This window comes from Aulonocara sp. 'chitande type north' Nkhata Bay, linkage group LG18 (genome assembly GCF_057382095.1).
Source record: "Aulonocara sp. 'chitande type north' Nkhata Bay isolate Kocher_YH1m ecotype deep benthic linkage group LG18, A_spYH_male_GT1.1, whole genome shotgun sequence".
Lineage (NCBI taxonomy): Eukaryota > Metazoa > Chordata > Actinopteri > Cichliformes > Cichlidae > Aulonocara > Aulonocara sp. 'chitande type north' Nkhata Bay.
Window position 1 is genome coordinate 3,987,254 of NC_141361.1, and position 17,192 is coordinate 4,004,445.

Genomic DNA, 17,192 nt, shown 5'->3' on the forward strand with positions numbered 1-17,192 from the left:
GCAAATTTGCACTATAATATTTATTTTCGTTTTTCCTGCAGTGTATAGAAATTGGTGTATTTCAAAAATAAAACTATGAAGACACTCAAAATAAATTTCCTGTGGTGGGAAACTTGTTTGTGCAACTTTTTTGTATTTACAGTTTTGAGGGATAAACCTCTTAAATTTCTCTAACTAGAAATATATGTTAAAAAACAAAAACGATTTTCAATTTTTTTGTAGTTTATTGCAATTTTTTGCAATTTATGTAATTACTATGCACTTAATGCATGCATATTATTAACATTTAGGCTGTAATGGTTGTATTGATGTATAGCAACTTGAAATGCTCCCAAAAATGGCTCCACAGCATGTAAAAATATAATATAAGCTCTGGCGGACTTGGTTCTATGGTAGGTCTTAAAGGGTTAAAATACATCAAAATGGTTTACTGATATCAGATCTCATACACTGGATGTTTGAGCTGGTATATGCACAAAGTACAGTAAAATTATGTCGGGCCAAAGAAGATCTTCTCTGCACATGAAACAGATGAAGTGTTTAATCTGCAAACAGCCACAATGGCATGAATGATTAAAAAACACATTAATAACTCATCCAAATGATTTGTTTAGTAGCCTGAATGAATTATACGAGTGCAAGCATCCACTGGTGCTAGAGCACACAGTGGCACTCCGAACTAGGGTTTCTGATTTGTGACAGTTACTGATCTGAGGTGCTCTGCCTTCATTTTTCTGTCTTCAGTTGGAGTACACAGCACGACTGGACTTCCTGTGGCGTGTCCAGGCCAAGGAGGAGATCAACGAGATGAAGGAGCTGCGAGAACACAACGAGAACATGCTGAGGAACATCCTACCCAGCCACGTGGCCCGACACTTCCTAGAGAAGGACCGGGACAACGAGGTCTGTGCAAAAACCCGCTCACACCAAAAGTGGTTATACGAGTGGTTATGTTGGTTTTTAGCAAAAAAGCGGTTGAGTCGATCTGGATCTGGAGGTGGGGAAAAGTTCTTTGAGTCATTTCGTCACAAATACACATCAAATTGAAATATGAAAAATTGAGAGGCCTCCAGTAAACCAAAACCTTTGTGATATCAGCAACTGCTAAATAACGGTAATCAAATTTTCATTGGCTAGCTGGTTGGTGTCTGGGAATATGCTAGCAACAAATCGCCAGAGGGATCCGCACCCAGTCTCTGGGCCTGTGTGACTGTGGCTTCCTGTAAGTGGGTGCTCTGGTCACAGATCTAAGCTCTTGACGGGCACTTTGTTTTTGCAGTCATACTGGTCATGAGACAGAATGCAGGTTTCAGACACGACGTCTGTGTTTTATATACACTATGTTTTTTTCCTGTTCCTCTTTCTCAGTATTGTATTAACAACATATTTGGGGGGTTCAAACTAAAAGTGGTCTCACTTAAAATGAGTTATAATTTCTTAATATAACTGCACCGTTACAGTTATTAGGATGCAGTGGGTCAAGGCTGAATCTGATTGTAGGGTGGATGCTTGCAGCAGACGTTTTGGGTCATTGTACTGTTGTCAAATTTTATTCTTCTCTTGATTCAGAGTAAAGTACCATTTCCAGATCTCAGTTCTCTCAGCTAGCATTTGTGAATCACAGCCTGTTATTAGCTTCAGGAATGATGAAGTAGACACAGGTTGTTTTTTAGGCCACTGACAACTCGAAAGATTAATGTTTTCAGTAACCTGTCAGCAAACGATAGGTCACATCTGAACATTGGACTGACTCAATATTTAGTGGTTTTATAAAGCAGCGTCTCCTTTGCACGCTTCGCCTCATTTTTTTCACCACAGACCTGCTGAAAAATGAGTCCCCTGTGTTCATTACAGTTCGTTCGCCGAGTCTCGGTCTTGCTGCCTGCAGAGAAAAGAAAAGGCAGTGTAATTGCTTTTCAAAGACTTTACAAAGTGAGAATTGGTGGGGCGGTTCATTCAGCCAGAAATCTTTAGAGACCTTTTTTTTTCCAACCCATGCATTCGATTTGATTTTAATAACATGTTGTCTGTCTGTCAGCACACATTGATTTCTGTCTCTGGCACAGCGGTGACTCAGCTGCCCCAACTCTGCAGAGAATTAAACTTTTCACAGTCACTTTTTGTTCACCTTATCGCTGCCGCTCTTCTTCTGGTGCTTTTAATTGTCCCCAAGGGGAGATAAAACGAGAGCACAAATTTACACTCAGACTTACCACTAAATACTCGTTAGTAACAAACTAATAGAATTTAAGTCAAGATTTGTATCACACAGCAGGTCGTATGATTAGAAAGATAATGCCAGTAAAAATGCTTTCAGTGACTTTCAGTGCAGGTGAAGCTTCCAGGCAGCTGCAGCAGCTGCTGTCTGCATGCCTGTCAAAGAGGCCACGCTGCTTACTTTAAACTTTCACAAAATCCAAACAGGTGAGTTAAAGATCACTGCATCATCACAAAGGAGAAATTTAGCTGTAGAGGCTGTAAACCTGTAATTTGATCATGAATTGGTTCTCGCACAAACACAAACTTATTTATTAGGAAATTAGTGATACATAAGTGACAGTCTAATAAAACAACAGAATTTCAGTCACTGAAACAAAAGCACAAACCTGCCACATGGTCTGTAGCAAAAAACAACTCAACATTAGTTATGAAAAATCCTCCAAAAAGCACCAACAGCACAAACACAGCGGTGAGATCCAGTTTAATGAGCCAAGGTGAAGCCAGGCCAAGACAGTGAGCGGGTACAGCTGCACACATCTGGACAGCTGTCAGTCAAAGCAGCCCTGCCCCCAAGTCCACTATCCAGTTGGATGAGTTATAAATAATAAACCATCATCACAGTTATTATATGACACTTTTTAAAAAATATATTTATACAAAGAATCAAATACACACAATGAAAGAAAATCAATGGGTGGAGAGATGTTATATAAAGGATTAATAGCAAAAATCACCTTGATAAGCAGACATCAAGCATAAAGTTGCAGGAAGAAATTCTCCAGATTATGACCCATCTTGCAAGTCCAGGAGAGTAGGGCTGGGTATCGTCACTGATTTCTAGAATCGATTCAATTCCGATTCACAAGGTCCCGAATCGATTCGATCCACAATTCGATTTAATTCGATTCGATTCGATTTAAATCTGGGAAATTTTGACAGTCGGAAATATAATTCAGATCAGAACATTTACATATTTTTGTATCTATAAAAAGGAAGCTGACACTCGCAAGACTTTATCCAAGGTGTGAGCATCACAGCAGATGCCTTTGTGTCAAAGTAGCTGAAGATAAAACACAGAAAAACATGAAGGTGATTTTCCTGGCCTGGGATTTTATAAAAATATTCTGCAGTACATCGAAAACGAAAGAAAACCATTAATTAATGAACATTACCTCTGACGTTACAGCGGTTTTATTAGAGACACGGCTAAGCATTTTGCATTTTGAATAATTTTAAAAAGTTTCAATTTGTTCAGTATTGAACAGCAGAAATGAGGTTTTCTTTTCGGAAGAATGTAAAAGGGAAAAAAACAGCTGCCGACAGCGCTGTAAGCAACAGTAGACTTGTGCATAACAAGCAAGCGAATAATGAAGAAAGCGAAACTGTTCGAGAGAGAGAGAAGGGGGGGGAGGGAGAGAGGGAGAGAGAGAGAGCTGCGCATCGCAATGGAAGCAAAACAGTAAAAGAATTCATGACGATGTTTATGTGAAGCGTTTGCATCTTCTTTTGCTGCTGGTTCGGTCAATATTGTTTGGAGAGAGATCAAACTAACAGCTTTAGAATCAGCGCATAAAGGGCGTGAACACAAAGCGCCGACCCGGATCAGCGAGCTGTCGGCTTTCAGCCCCGACTGTGAGAAAGGCGACATCTAACTGATTCTGATCCGCTGTGTGATTAAGTCTATGTGCAGAATCCCTGTACCTGCTCTCATTTACTGTTTGGAGGTTCTTGAAATTTTGTGAGATGTCACCAGAGATTCTGGCATTTCGGACAAAATAAATTTATATTAAAAAATCGATTTAGGATTTTAATGAATCGATTTTACGTTATCCAAGCCAGAATCGATTTTAATCGATGAATCGATTATAAAAACCCACCCCTACAGGAGAGGTTTCCAGATGCCCTGAGAACTGCTCAGAGACTTCCCTTTGCAGCAACGAATCTTTTTGGAACAAGGAGGTGATGGGGATTTCCATTCTTGTAAGATTTGCCTCTTTGCAGCAATCGTCCCTATCCCCGTGTTTCCTTTGGTGAGATGGAAGTGGCCTATCAGAGGAGCCAAAGGTGGCTAGGGTGCAGTCTAGTTGGCCCAGGCCTCCCTCAGACGGTTGGCATTAACCGGAATAACAAAAACTTTGGCGAACTGGGAAATCAGAGGTTTAGAGGTTGGTTGACCAAAAAAGATAACAGAGAATATGATTTTTAGGTTTAGCGTTAACATCGGGGATAGACCCACGCATAAATGTCTAATTTGTAGATACTGAAAAAGTTTGAGCTGAAACAGCGCAATCCCCTCCTTTTCCCTTTGACACTTTTTAACTTGAACACTATCCCTTATGATAAAGCCACCGTGTTGATATATCGATCAGAGATTATTACGTTAAGGTTATCTGTGTTTTTGCTTAAAGTGCAGGAAGAGGTGACAACAAAACAGCTTCTTGATGCTGTTTTTCTTCCAGTCGTCCATTCTTCGTCGCTCTCCTTCACCAGCTCAGTAATACCTGATGCCACTGGTCTGCAAACACACCCGTTATCACTAGTCCTTTCAAATTGCTGTATTGTCCTCTCTTGCCTCCTTGATGATCAAATCTCCAATGTTCCTTTGCCTTCCAAACAAAGGTCGAGCAACCTATGAATTATGAATGTCAGGAGAGGAGAGCCGATATCATTCTGCTTCTAATTAAAAAGGACACGATTAAAAATGCATCCATTAGAATAGTTTGACTTCTAATCACTTGTTGCATTATTAATCAGGATGTTTGTTGTTCTGTGATTTAGATACCAGAGCACTGGGTTATTAATAGGCTCCCACACCCCTGAGGAGGTTTTGATGATCTTTGGAATCAATTAAAACTCAGCATCATTTATTCCACCAGGTAGCTTCGTTTTTTTGAAGGTTTTATTCCTGAGTGTGTCAGTCGCTTACTAAATGGCACTTCAGCAGAATTTAATCTGTTAAATTTCAGTAACAGTTTCAGTCAAGTTTTTATTTTGACGCCACATTTTTAGTTTCTTATTCTCGTCAATTCATGGATCATTTCTGAATTCTTCTTCGTCTTCTAGTAAAGCTTTTATTTTGAAACATTTAGAGGAAAATCGTATAGAATCAAAAAGGATCCCAAAGTAAAGTTGAAGTGAATGATTGAAATGCAACAAAGTGTTTGAAAGCAGAGTGGCTGGAAACACACTGAGAGCTGTCATGCAAATTATGGCGTGTTTCTGAACGTCTTCGAGGCGTTTCGAGTACAACTGTCAGCGTTGGAACATTAAACTCACGCCAAATTTCATAATGACCCAAGTGGAAAATGGAGTGGAAAGTGAGGAAGTGGAAGTGGAAAAATGAATAAATGTGACTTCAAGGAAAGACAGAAAAACATATCTGTAGAAACAAAGGTTTGCTGCTTCAACGACACTTGTTTGTTACAGACACTTGTGCATCAAGCTAAGTGATTGGTTGATCCAAATATTTTTGGCAAAGGAAAAAGAGGAGAAGAAAATGATGGTCTTAAATAACATCTTTGCCCCTGTTTTTAGACTAAAAGTTCCTGACACCTCCCCCATGTTTTAATGTCATCATGGCAGCAGACATGCTGCATCAGTGCCGGGGCAGCCAGCACTCGTCCTAAAGCATGCGGCTAACCGCGCGCTGCCCTCCGAGTTCTTAGTGCTTGGAATTCTTTTGCCTGGAGGCCTTTCTGAGGTAATCTCAGAAACTACTGCATCTGACTTCAGTGACTCATAAAAGACAGTTTCGGATCAACATCAGATCTATAGCTCGAGCAGAACTTGGCTCCTGGAATTATGATTCTAAGCTGTAGCTGATCATCACGATGAGATAATCAAACAACAAACTGTAGATAGACGGAACATCTCTCTGCTTTAAATCAATGTTAACATTTTTATTTGGGGGTTTTTGTCTGTACTTTGGAGGCATAAGTCGCCATATTTGTATGAGAGAGTGATGGTGCAATGCTAAATGCATACACGAACCCAGCAGCAAGTCATTTGATATGTTATTATTTTATTATTTTTATTTTTAGCACAATTCAAAGTAAATGATGACTGCAGCATCAGGAAAGGGACAAATCAAAATGCATAACACTGATGGTCACCGCTAAAGCCAGACATGAATATGTTGGGCTCAACGTGAGTGTCCACCGAGATTACAACGTCAAGTAAAGTTTAGAGGTAAACAGCACTGAGAGCACAGTGAGGATAAGTGAAAGATATCAACTTGTAAATTTACATGATTGAATGATTTACTGAGGCAGTGCTCTCCATCGAAGACAGAAATGATGCAAACATTGCCCCCCAGCTATATGAAATTCCACACACCTCGAAGCAGAAAACGTGGTTAACAAACAACACTGATAACCATTTATGTGATCGCCACCATCTCCGCCTGGGGTTTTAGGGATTGTTAAAAAAGCTAAAGAAAGCCCGGCTCTGTCGAACTGGCTCCACAGTACACCCCACTGAAATGTACATGTTGTGCTGAAATAATTAAATTTCATTTCTTCAGGGTTTGACATAACTTGGCTAAATATAGGTTATTCTAATCCAAAACATTATGATGTTTGTGCATCACCCAAACCTCTGTAAACGCCCGGAGATGCACAGTATAAAATATGATGTCAGAGTTGCTGTCATAGCCCGTAAGCATCATCCTCAGCAGTGTAGCCCTGTAGTCTGTGTTTGTGTTTTACATTCCAGTTTAGCTCTCATACATTTTATTATTCTTAACCCTTATCAAGATTTTTATTTCTTTATTTAATCGAATTAAAAATTTGCTCAATGGGATGAGAAAGGTCTTTTTTTTCTTCAGATCACAGATGCATGATCCAATTTAAGTACTAAAGTGAGCTGAATACTTAATTGGAGGTGATGGAGTGTTGATGGTGGAGCATTACTGCCTTTAGTCACCCATCTTTCTATTTAGTATTAGAAAACTCCTCCTGAAGTATGTTAGGGAGGCTTAGTTTGCAGGAAAAAGTAAAGCCCAAACAAACCTCGGAGCTCTGGCTGCCCTGAAAAGGCACCGGGAATAACCGAGCAATTAAATTAGTTCGACTTTTACTGAGTTCCACTTTGAAGGCGCTGACATTTGACTGAGCTCATTAAGCTTGTATGATTTCACAATAAAGTCAAAGGCTTATTTTTATAAGTGTGTAATTACATTAAAATGATAACAGACAGAGAGAGTCACCCAGCTTCTCCTGAATTATTACCTCCAAATGTTGAACTCTGGACAGACGTTATGTTTTCTAGCTCATCATTAAAATGCCTCCATAATGGCACAAAGAGCAACTGCGTGTGAGGACATGCTACTGCATGTCAGCACGCCTCCCGCCCGGTCACGTATCAACAGTGCCCCCTAGTGATGAGCACTGTGTAATGCACAAAACTGTAAGGTAATGATTGCTGCTGTGCGGGCTTTTCGGTGCTTTGTTTTAAAGCTCCAAAAAGTGTTTTACCTCCAAACTTCCTGTCAGGGATATGATTGACTACAGCTGACAGCTGCTCTGTGGAAACATAGAAAGGCTTTATTTGAGAGCACTCACCAACACAGAGACTATTGGAAAAATCCAAGGAGCTCAGTGCAGGTCTGAGAAAGTGTCATAATCCAACATCATCCATTCAAACAACGGCACAGGTTTTATATGACGTGTATCCTCTTAGTTTATTTTGATGGTCCAAGACAATCCAGGAAGAACTGAGGCCTCCAGAACATCACCATCTACCGTCAAGTGAGTCACATCACCATGAAGTGAGAGAAGCCCCTGATACTATTAACTGCAATTATTCAGCTCCACAAACTGCACCAATCAAGCTGGTTCAAATCAGCTGATGAGTCGTTATCTTCATTGGCAAATATTGCACATGTCACACTATTTAAACTACACGTTGCTTTTGCCTCTGCAAGCCACTTTGCAACCAACCTCCCCTCAGTCCCTTTCTGTGACTCCCTCTCTCCTGATGTTTTTGCCTCTCAGCTTGAACTTTAACTAAAGTGTTCTTGAGAGAGCTAAAAAGCGGACGATAACCTGGAGCACAGTCTGTTCTATTACAGTTCTCTGTTAGTGTCTTCCCTTAGATATTACAAGTGGAGTGCCCAACACCAAAGTTTAATTTCTGTTTTCATTTACTGGAAGAAATTCAGAGGGGATGAAAGTGGGGCAGTGTCACATTTGTCTTGTGTAAAGTTTCACTCAATTCTCTGGAGAGTAAAGCAATGATCGACCTGCTGCTATAATGTCATCTGTCAGCCAGACGATTGTTTGAATGCGTGGCCAAATTCACCAATGCTTGGTTCTGCAGTATCCATAGAGACACAAAACAAGTGACTGAATGAAGTTATCTTGTTTGTGATTCAAGAAAACGTGACACCGTGAGCTCACTCGTGACGTGTTTACCCACAGGAGCTGTACTCGCAGTCCTACGATGCCGTGGGCGTGATGTTTGCCTCCATCCCAGGCTTTGCTGACTTCTACTCCCAGACCGAGATGAACAACCAAGGAGTCGAGTGCCTGAGGCTCCTCAATGAAATCATCGCTGACTTTGATGAGGTGAGACTGCAGATTTTCAAGTGTGCCCACTTCTGCTTCAGACAAACATTTTAAACATGCAGAGGACCGTCTCTGATGTCAGCATCTTCTGTTTTTCATGAAAAGCAGATCTCTTCACAGCGGGTTAATCCGAAGCCAGAAACAACGAGCACACTCACATACGTGCACAGGTTATCAACAAGCACTGATTTCAGACAGAAACGCACCCGCACAGGAAATAAACACCACAGACACAAAAGCTTGTGGGTTCCACTGATATGAACCCAGATATTAGCTCTCATCCTGTATTGATTTAGCTTTCATGATACAGGGAGGATTTTTAAGCTTCCGTGGCAGCTGCTCCAGACTTTCTACACGAGTTCAAAACAGACTGAAGTACAGAATTACTGCGACTGATCCACCAAAGCAGAACTGTAGAAACAGTTACCTTGTTGCATCAGCAAGAAGGAACCTTCAAATGAGAAGAAACCAGTTGATAAAAGAGCTGCTCAATAAGTCTCCATGCGTCAGATTCAGTGTGAGTTAGGATGCTTGCAGAAGTTTCACAAAACTTTGCACTTTTTGGTTCCCTGTGGACAGAGTTGAAGTCTACAGGAACTCGTGGTCCTGATCAAGCCTCTGAACCGAAGTCTCTGACAGAAAATGTCAAAGTCTCCTAATAAGCGCAGAGACAGGCAGACACCAGCTGCGCTCTCTGCTGCCTCGGGCCACAATCCTCACTCACTTTCCCTCAAAACAAGAACAGACCTTGCAGTATGAGCCCACGGCAGAGGGGCTCTCACTGCAGATGACAAGATCAGAATAAATGGCTTCGTTTTAGGGGACAATTAGCAAAGAAGTGAGTAAGATTTATTCATCAGTCTTAACAGGAGAAGACCGCTGTGTAATCCATTTATTTCAACAAAGTAACTGAATTCTAATCATCACCTATTTAAACAGTAACTGTAACAAAATGCAGTCACTCATATTTTGTATTTTAAATACGTAATGCCGGTACGTGTATTCTGTTACTCCCCAAAACCGCATTTCATGTTTGGTGACACGTTGTGCTTTATTTAGTCATGTCTCAAATCTTGTTGTAATTTGTGGTTTTGTTTAGTATTGCAATATGCAAACAAATACTGCTACTTGCCAGATAGTAGAGTGGAAAGCCATGGAAAACAAAATGAGAAAGCTGGAACAGGTATCGACTTTGATGAAATGCTGCCTGCTGAGGATTTGTGTGTTTACCAGCCAAGAGCAGCTCTGACAAAGACAGAGGCTGACAGAGTGAGGAGGAAATAGCTGTTGCCACATCAGCTTAGTAATTTACTCAACTTATCTTCACATAGTGCAAAAGCAGAAACACAGTGATGTTCAGTTCAGTTTTTTAATTCAATTTAACCAGTAACATGAACGATTATGTCCCCGAAAAAGGTTCCTGGGAGAAAAAACATCACGGAGCCCAAACTCCGTTATCCATGACAGGCGGTGGCAGATGGAAGGATTAACAGAGCTGGAGCTTCTTCACTTGTTGTGGCTTCGGAAGTAAAATATTTGCAAGAACAAGAAAGCAAACACAAATGTTCAAAGTGTCTCTCTGACTTTACAGCTGCTGGGTGAAGACCGATTTCAGGACATCGAGAAGATCAAGACGATTGGCAGCACCTACATGGCCGTCTCTGGTCTGTCACCTGAGAAGCAGGTGAGACCCTTGGGGCCGGCTGTTTTCTTTACTTTACATGAACAAAATAATTTGTATACATTAAATGAAAATAAAAGGTAATTAAGTGGTTTTAAAAATAATACGAAGATTTAATGAATCTGATTTCTAACATTCTGACGTTTCATTTCTCCAAACATGCTGGTTAGGATCCTCACACTAAGAGCGCCATCTGTTAGCTAGTTAAGTGTAACTTTGCTGAAAATTGGTTGTTTGATCAAAGTTTTGCAGCATGGCTGGAGTCAGTACCACATGTGAACTATTTTGCTTCTTGTAATTTGGTATTTTGAGGCAGAAGTACTAGAAAATATCAGAGGACTTTTCAGGCTGTGTGGAAGTAATTAAACTAATAAATAAAAATAATGACAGATCCCAGCCCGTCGCATCTGTTCGAGTGGAAGCATTAGATCGTGTGCCTAAAACCTTGAGTGAAGGCTTCAGTATCCACGGCAGTGAAAAGAGTTTTCTGACACAGTTCATCTCTGATGCGCCTGCCCTGCAGCTGGTCCTGATGTTCAGCTGACTCAGACCCTTCTGCTCTCACTCCCACAGCAATGTGAAGATAAATGGGGTCACCTGTGTGCGTTGGCAGACTTCGCCATCGCCCTCAACGAGAGCATCCAAGAGATTAACAAGCACTCCTTCAACAACTTTGAGCTGAGGATCGGTAAGAGCTTTGATGACGAAAGAGTAAAGTGGGTAACATTTTGTGGAGATCATCTCAGTCTAAACACTCAGAGTGGAGTGGACTCAGTTTTAATTTTCAATGACAAACACCAGAACGCTGTGTGAAGACAAGTGGGTAGTAGTTTCTGCAGTGCAGGTGAAAGAAATAAAAGCAAACAAAAAGCATTTTTACCTTTTAATGTGGCTGCAGCACAGAAATAATGTTCTCAGTGTCACTGCATCAACCTGAAATCCATGAAACTGAGAAAAAGCAACTGGTTGAATTGTTTCCTGTAGAAGCAGTAGGGTGTGCTTAGTTTTACCTTGTTTTTCAAAGGACTTCATATACTTTCTGACAATAAAAAGCAAAGATCAGCTGTCTCAAGGCAAACTCAACATCGAGGAGTGCAGATTGCGACAGCAGATTTCTTCGGGTTCTTTCAGTCCTTAAGTGCAGAACAACAAGTACACAAAGAGTCAGATGCTAATCAGTGCAAAATAAAATGAGAAAACAACAAAACGCACAGCTGGATGTTTAGTTGGAGATTCACTGACTTTTGGAGTCTCAAGTGGCCTTTTAAGGAACTGCAGTTTTTAGCACCTCCAGATTTGCATCATTAAAAATGAAAACAAAAGCAAGAAGACCCTTTTTGTGTTTTTAATAAAAAATGGTTCAGCCCCTAACAGCTGGTCCTGTGTGTTTTTGGCAGGTATGACTCATGGCTCGGTGGTGGCAGGCGTGATCGGTGCCAAGAAGCCTCAGTACGACATCTGGGGGAAGACGGTGAATCTGGCCAGCCGGATGGACAGCACCGGCGTGAGCGGCAAGATCCAGGTTCCCGAGGAGACCTACCTGATCCTGAAGGAGCGCGGCTTCGCGTTCGAGTACCGCGGCGAGATCTACGTGAAGGGCATCAGCGAGCAGGAGGGCAAGATCCGAACGCACTTCTTGCTGGGCCGCGTGCAGCCCAACCCGCTCATCCTGCAGCCCCGCAAAATCACCGGCCAGTACTCGCTGGCGGCCGTGGTGCTCGGCCTGGTGCAGTCGCTCAACCGGCAGAAGCAAAAGCAAATCCTCAACGAGAACAACAACTCGGGCATCATGAAGGGCCACCACCACTACAACCGGAGGACGTTGTTAGCACACGGTGGCTCCGAGGTGGGAGGGGGCCATCACGCTGAAGCAGCTGATAAAACTGAGCTGTCCTGAAGAGCAGACTGGAGTTTCAGTTCCACAGATCTCTCAGAGGCAGGGCTGCTCGTCAGCCAGAAATAGTGCCTGCGGTTGAGTTAAACCTAAGTGGGCGGAGCTAAAGAACATTTCTTTCTAGCATGTTCGCAAAAAAAACACAACAAACAAAAGTCCTTGAGGAGCTGTTGCAGTTTAAGCTGCTTTCAGGTCCTGAATTGTAAGTTTATGTTGTACTGAATAAAGGCTGTTTTCTGAAGAGCTACGTAGGCAGGATTCAAATCAGGAATGTCATCTTATCTCCCAGAAATCAAAAAATGCACCAAGAGTGAACAAGAAGGAAAGGCTTCAGTGCTAAACTAAACTGAACACGGCTCGTTAAAGTTTAAATCTACTACTTGTTTAATCTTTAGTGTTACTGGTTGGAAAACTTCAATGAGGAGCTTGTTTTAAGTAAACTGAGATGAAAGCAGTTTTTCCTCATTTTAATCTGAAATAGTCTTTCAGGAGATGCAAATAAATACCATAAAATATAAATACATTCCGTTTGTCATGCAACACCACGTAATATCAAGGAGAACAGGTCAACAGGATACAGCAGGAAGTTACTGATATTCTCCTCCAACATCCATCCTTCAGAGAAGTTAAATTATTTCATGCACATTTTAAAGGTGTTAAATTTGTTGCACTGAGTTTGGATGGGCCTGAATTTTAGTAGTGATGTCACTGCGAGCACTTTGAGTTCACTATGTCATGATTTTTGCCCCTCTACACATTTATATCACACAATGCAGCTGTAAACGCAGGAGAGCACCAGATCCAGACTTCATTCCAATACAGCGATGACTGAATTAACCTGCTGTGAACATTAGCAAACTTATATTGACTGAGCAGCTGTTCTTTTAAACTTTGTCATAGTTAAGATGTTGAAAAAGATAAACAGAGGCAGACTAGTAAGACACATTAGCTTACTTAACGACTGAACTGGCGTCAGTTCAAGGCCTGGAGTACACTGGTGGAAACCCTAAAGAAGATGAATCAGAACGAGGTCTTGCTTAGTTCATTGACAAATGTGGTTAAAGCCTTTGAAATGGTTACAAAGCAAACTGCACATCATGTGATATATAAATATCATGTCACTGCATCATTGCTATAGCAACACCATGCTTTTACGGTACCCAGAGTGTACAGTAATGAAACAAACCCAGGTTTGTCTGAGGGCGGGAACTGACACAGCATGTTACTTTACAAAGTACGAATAATTTTACAGCAAAATATTTGCAAAAAATCCCAGTTCCTGCTAAAGGTGGAAACAACAAACAAAGTCACACCATCCAGCACAACCAGGCTATGAAGGAGAGGATGCTAGCAGCTGATGACGTGTGAGTGAGTGTCACTGGAGCACTTGCTAGATACACTTAAATGACAGGAAGAGAAAATGGAAGTTACTGAACTGGTTTAAAAGCTTGACTAAAAATACAACATCCAGTGTAGAAAATATGTTTGAGTTTTATATGGGAAATACTGTGTGGCTCCACTTACAAGGTGGACTTACTTTAGTTGTTGTTTGACTAAAGTGTTGAGCGTTTGCTTTGATTTAAAAATTTTAATGTCACAATTGCTAGTCTTGGTAGTCGAGAATCAGTCTGCCAGGACCTTTGCTCCTGGACGGTGCCCGGCACACATTGCACTAAACCCCTACGGTGCCTACGGGTGGTGGGCCTGCAGGAGGATGGGCCCATGTCCCTTTTTTGGGCTGTGCCCGGCCAGGCCCCATGGACTAAGGCCCGGCCACCAGATGCTCGCCCTCGAACACCTCCCTGGCTCCAGGGAGAGGCCCCGGTAACCCTATCTCTGGCAGGGTGAACTGTTCCCTTGGTCTTGTACTTCTGAGGGGGTCACCCTTGGATCTTCCAAGGGTGAGAAGTTCAGCCATTCGGGAGGGGATCAGAGTAGAGCCGCTGCTCCTCCACATTGAAAGGAGCCAGTTGAGGTGGTTGTCCCACTGGGAGGAGGCCTTTGGGTTTCCCCCGGATAAGCTGGCAGAGGTGGCCGCGGAGAGGGAGGTCTGGACTTCTTTGCTAAGGCTGCTCCCCCACGATTCAGCTCCGGATAAGCGGAAGAAGATGGATGGATGGATTAAAATTTCCAGGGAACACATGACGTAGACTACTTTTGTGCTTAGGTTTGACTTATTCTGGCACTACTATTACACTAAAACGCTGCTAGCATCTGTGCTAGCAGCAGCAACTGGTAGCAAGTCATCAGTGACAGCAGCTCGTTTGTTTACTTACACCTATAAATACTGCTGCTTGCAGCAACATTCAGTTCAATTTTATTTATATAGTACCAAATCACAGCAACAGTCACCTCAACGCTCAACATTCAGCATTTTATTCCCTATAACATCAAAAGTTGCAGTTTTTCTTAAAATGTCAATGGAATTTTGAAACAATATCACCTACCCCTACTTAGTAAATTCACCTTTGCAGGTTATGTAATACCTGCTGCAGGCTTTACACTCTCATACTGGTCTACATGTGACAGTTATGCACGAAGAAAAGCCCTGACCCCCAAAGAATAAGCTCTGCAGCAAATGTGCACTCTGCAAGCTTCCAACTTTGATTGTAAATAGAGGACTGGCGTAGCTACCAGAGTGTCACCCAGTGGTTTGTTAATTCTGACGTTTAGCTTCCATCAACATCTGTTTTTATTTTTTAAAAGCCAGATATGATGATGTTTGGATGTGAAGAATGCAGGGTGGAAAGTTTCAATCGAACAGAAGCTACTGTAGCCTGGTTAGCATCCAATGGGTATACTGGAGTTTGACTTGTTAACAAGTCTGGTCATACCCCTAGTAATGAGTTAAATTTTACAGTAGTCCTTATGCTCTGCAGCTTCACTGAATTGGGTACATGAATGGTTCCTCTGCTGCAGGTCCTGGTAAAGGCGACCCCGTAGCTCACAGCAGCTTTCCAGATCACAAGAAAGACTCCATCACTGCCATCGCCAGCTGCAGTGGAGCGCTGGTTCGAGTCAGTCTGACTTCAAGACAAAAGTCTTTCAACAGAAACCTGTCCAGTGAGTCTGCCAGCACGGGAAACACGAGATGTGAATAGGCCAATTGCTAGCTGGTTAGCTACAGCTGAATTTTCAAAATAAGGGTTTGTCCACTCAAAACAAGAATGGTGTCGAAGGGATGAAAAAAAGCTTTAAAAAAAGTCACCAGATAAACTAGGTCAGCCATTGAAGTAAATCTATACTAATAATCTAAATTATTAAACTATAAAAATTTATACTATAAAGGTGGAAATCTTTTTTCCTTCTTTTCTTTTTTTTTTAAACCAGGTTGTAAACATGTAAACGTGCTGATTTTTCCTGTATGGAGACTGACTCACCTTTGAAGACAGCCTCGAGTGGTCATTGGAGGAATTGCAGTTTTTGGTACATTAACTTCGGTTCATTTTTCAGATGCACTTGGCTTTAAAACTTTGCCAGTGTTTTAAAGAGGAATAAAGGGCACTCAGAAAGTTTTTCAGATCTTCAGGATAAACTCAACGCATTTTGGTGCGAAACACTGAATGTACACAGAAAAGCAGGCGCGCAACCAAGAGGTTCACAGATCTGCAGCCAAAGAGAGGTGGAAAAAACTTGCTAATCTCTGAGGTGATTATTGGAATTAGCATTGAGGCTCATTAGCATTGAGGCTAACTGGATTATATTGTTGTGGTGAACGAGCCTGCTGACCTTTCAACATCATGAATGTCATGTAAAAATGAATGAAAGTCACTTACATGTTTTCACCACAGTGACTTCTTTTCATCGTTCTAGGTTTACCAGGTAGCCCAAATGTGCTCAGAAAAAGAAAAAGAAAATCTCTGGCCCCTCCCACTTTGGGTTAACTCAACCAGTGAGATCATTTCTGGCTCCTGAACATCTCCGCTTTTGATGCATGTTTGAAGAACTGAAAGTTCTCTTTGGAGGAGAAGGAGAAGAGTAGGAGTTGGTTGTGGTTGAGGTGGGAAGGAAGGAGGGAGGGAGACTCATCCACCCTCACCCGTTCGATATCCGTTTGACCGATCCCCTCGGACTGTCTGATGTTCCTCCTGTCATTTCCCCTTTTTCATGTCACCTGACTCCCAACCCATCCCTGCCTATAAACCCCGCCCTGCTCTGACCCTCGCCCGGTGTCGATGTTTCTTTTTTGTATTTCTTTTATATATGAGAACACAATAAAAAGGGGTCTAATTTTTTATACAAACCATGTGTCTGGTTGCCTTTTTGTCCCGTTTCCATGGCTTCCCATAAGAGGCAGGTTTAGATACACCCTAAAATGAAAGTCGAAATCCAAAGGTTTGTGGTGCTGATTATTTATCAACATTTGGTTATTACACAGATGAGCTTTGACTGAGGATTAGTTAAACCAAGTGCACTTCAGACATATGTCTACATTCGTTGCACAAAGCCAAGCACAAAGGTTAGTCAGTGATCGTCATCGAGTCATTAGTATTCAGTATTTCTAACTGAGGGAAATGTCTCAGAGGTTTCTGTGTAACTTCCTATGATGTAGCTGGTTGAATGAAAAGGAAAAGTGCTTCAGTCCTTCCTGTGTCACCTCTTAGCAGAGGATACACCAAACCATCATTTCTGAAAGGAAAGACCACAACACCATCACGTAATTCATAACAACATCTGTGTGTTACGAGGTCGTTTTCTTCTGTGAAGCACTTTGTAATGTGGCTTTAGAAAAGCACTCTATAATTACAGCATTTTATTAAAACGATCTGAATACATTTAAGATTTGATTGTCGTCTTATTGCCAGCCTTTAGGATTAACTAATTAATTAAC

At 41.7% G+C, this 17,192-nt stretch overlaps 1 protein-coding gene across 2 annotated transcripts in view; it reads left to right on the forward strand.

Moving 5' to 3' along the window:
• Positions 1-16,598, forward strand: part of adcy8 (adenylate cyclase 8 (brain)) — a 127,976-nt gene extending 111,378 nt beyond the window's left edge. For both annotated transcript variants that reach the window (XM_086273318.1, XM_086273319.1), the window contains 5 exons: positions 745-903; positions 8,640-8,786; positions 10,378-10,470; positions 11,041-11,155; positions 11,865-16,598. In XM_086273318.1, coding sequence (XP_086129444.1) covers positions 745-903; positions 8,640-8,786; positions 10,378-10,470; positions 11,041-11,155; positions 11,865-12,364 — 1,014 coding nt within the window. In that variant the 3' untranslated portion in view covers positions 12,365-16,598. The remainder of the gene's footprint in view (positions 1-744; positions 904-8,639; positions 8,787-10,377; positions 10,471-11,040; positions 11,156-11,864) is intronic.
• Positions 16,599-17,192: the final 594 nt, after the last annotated feature.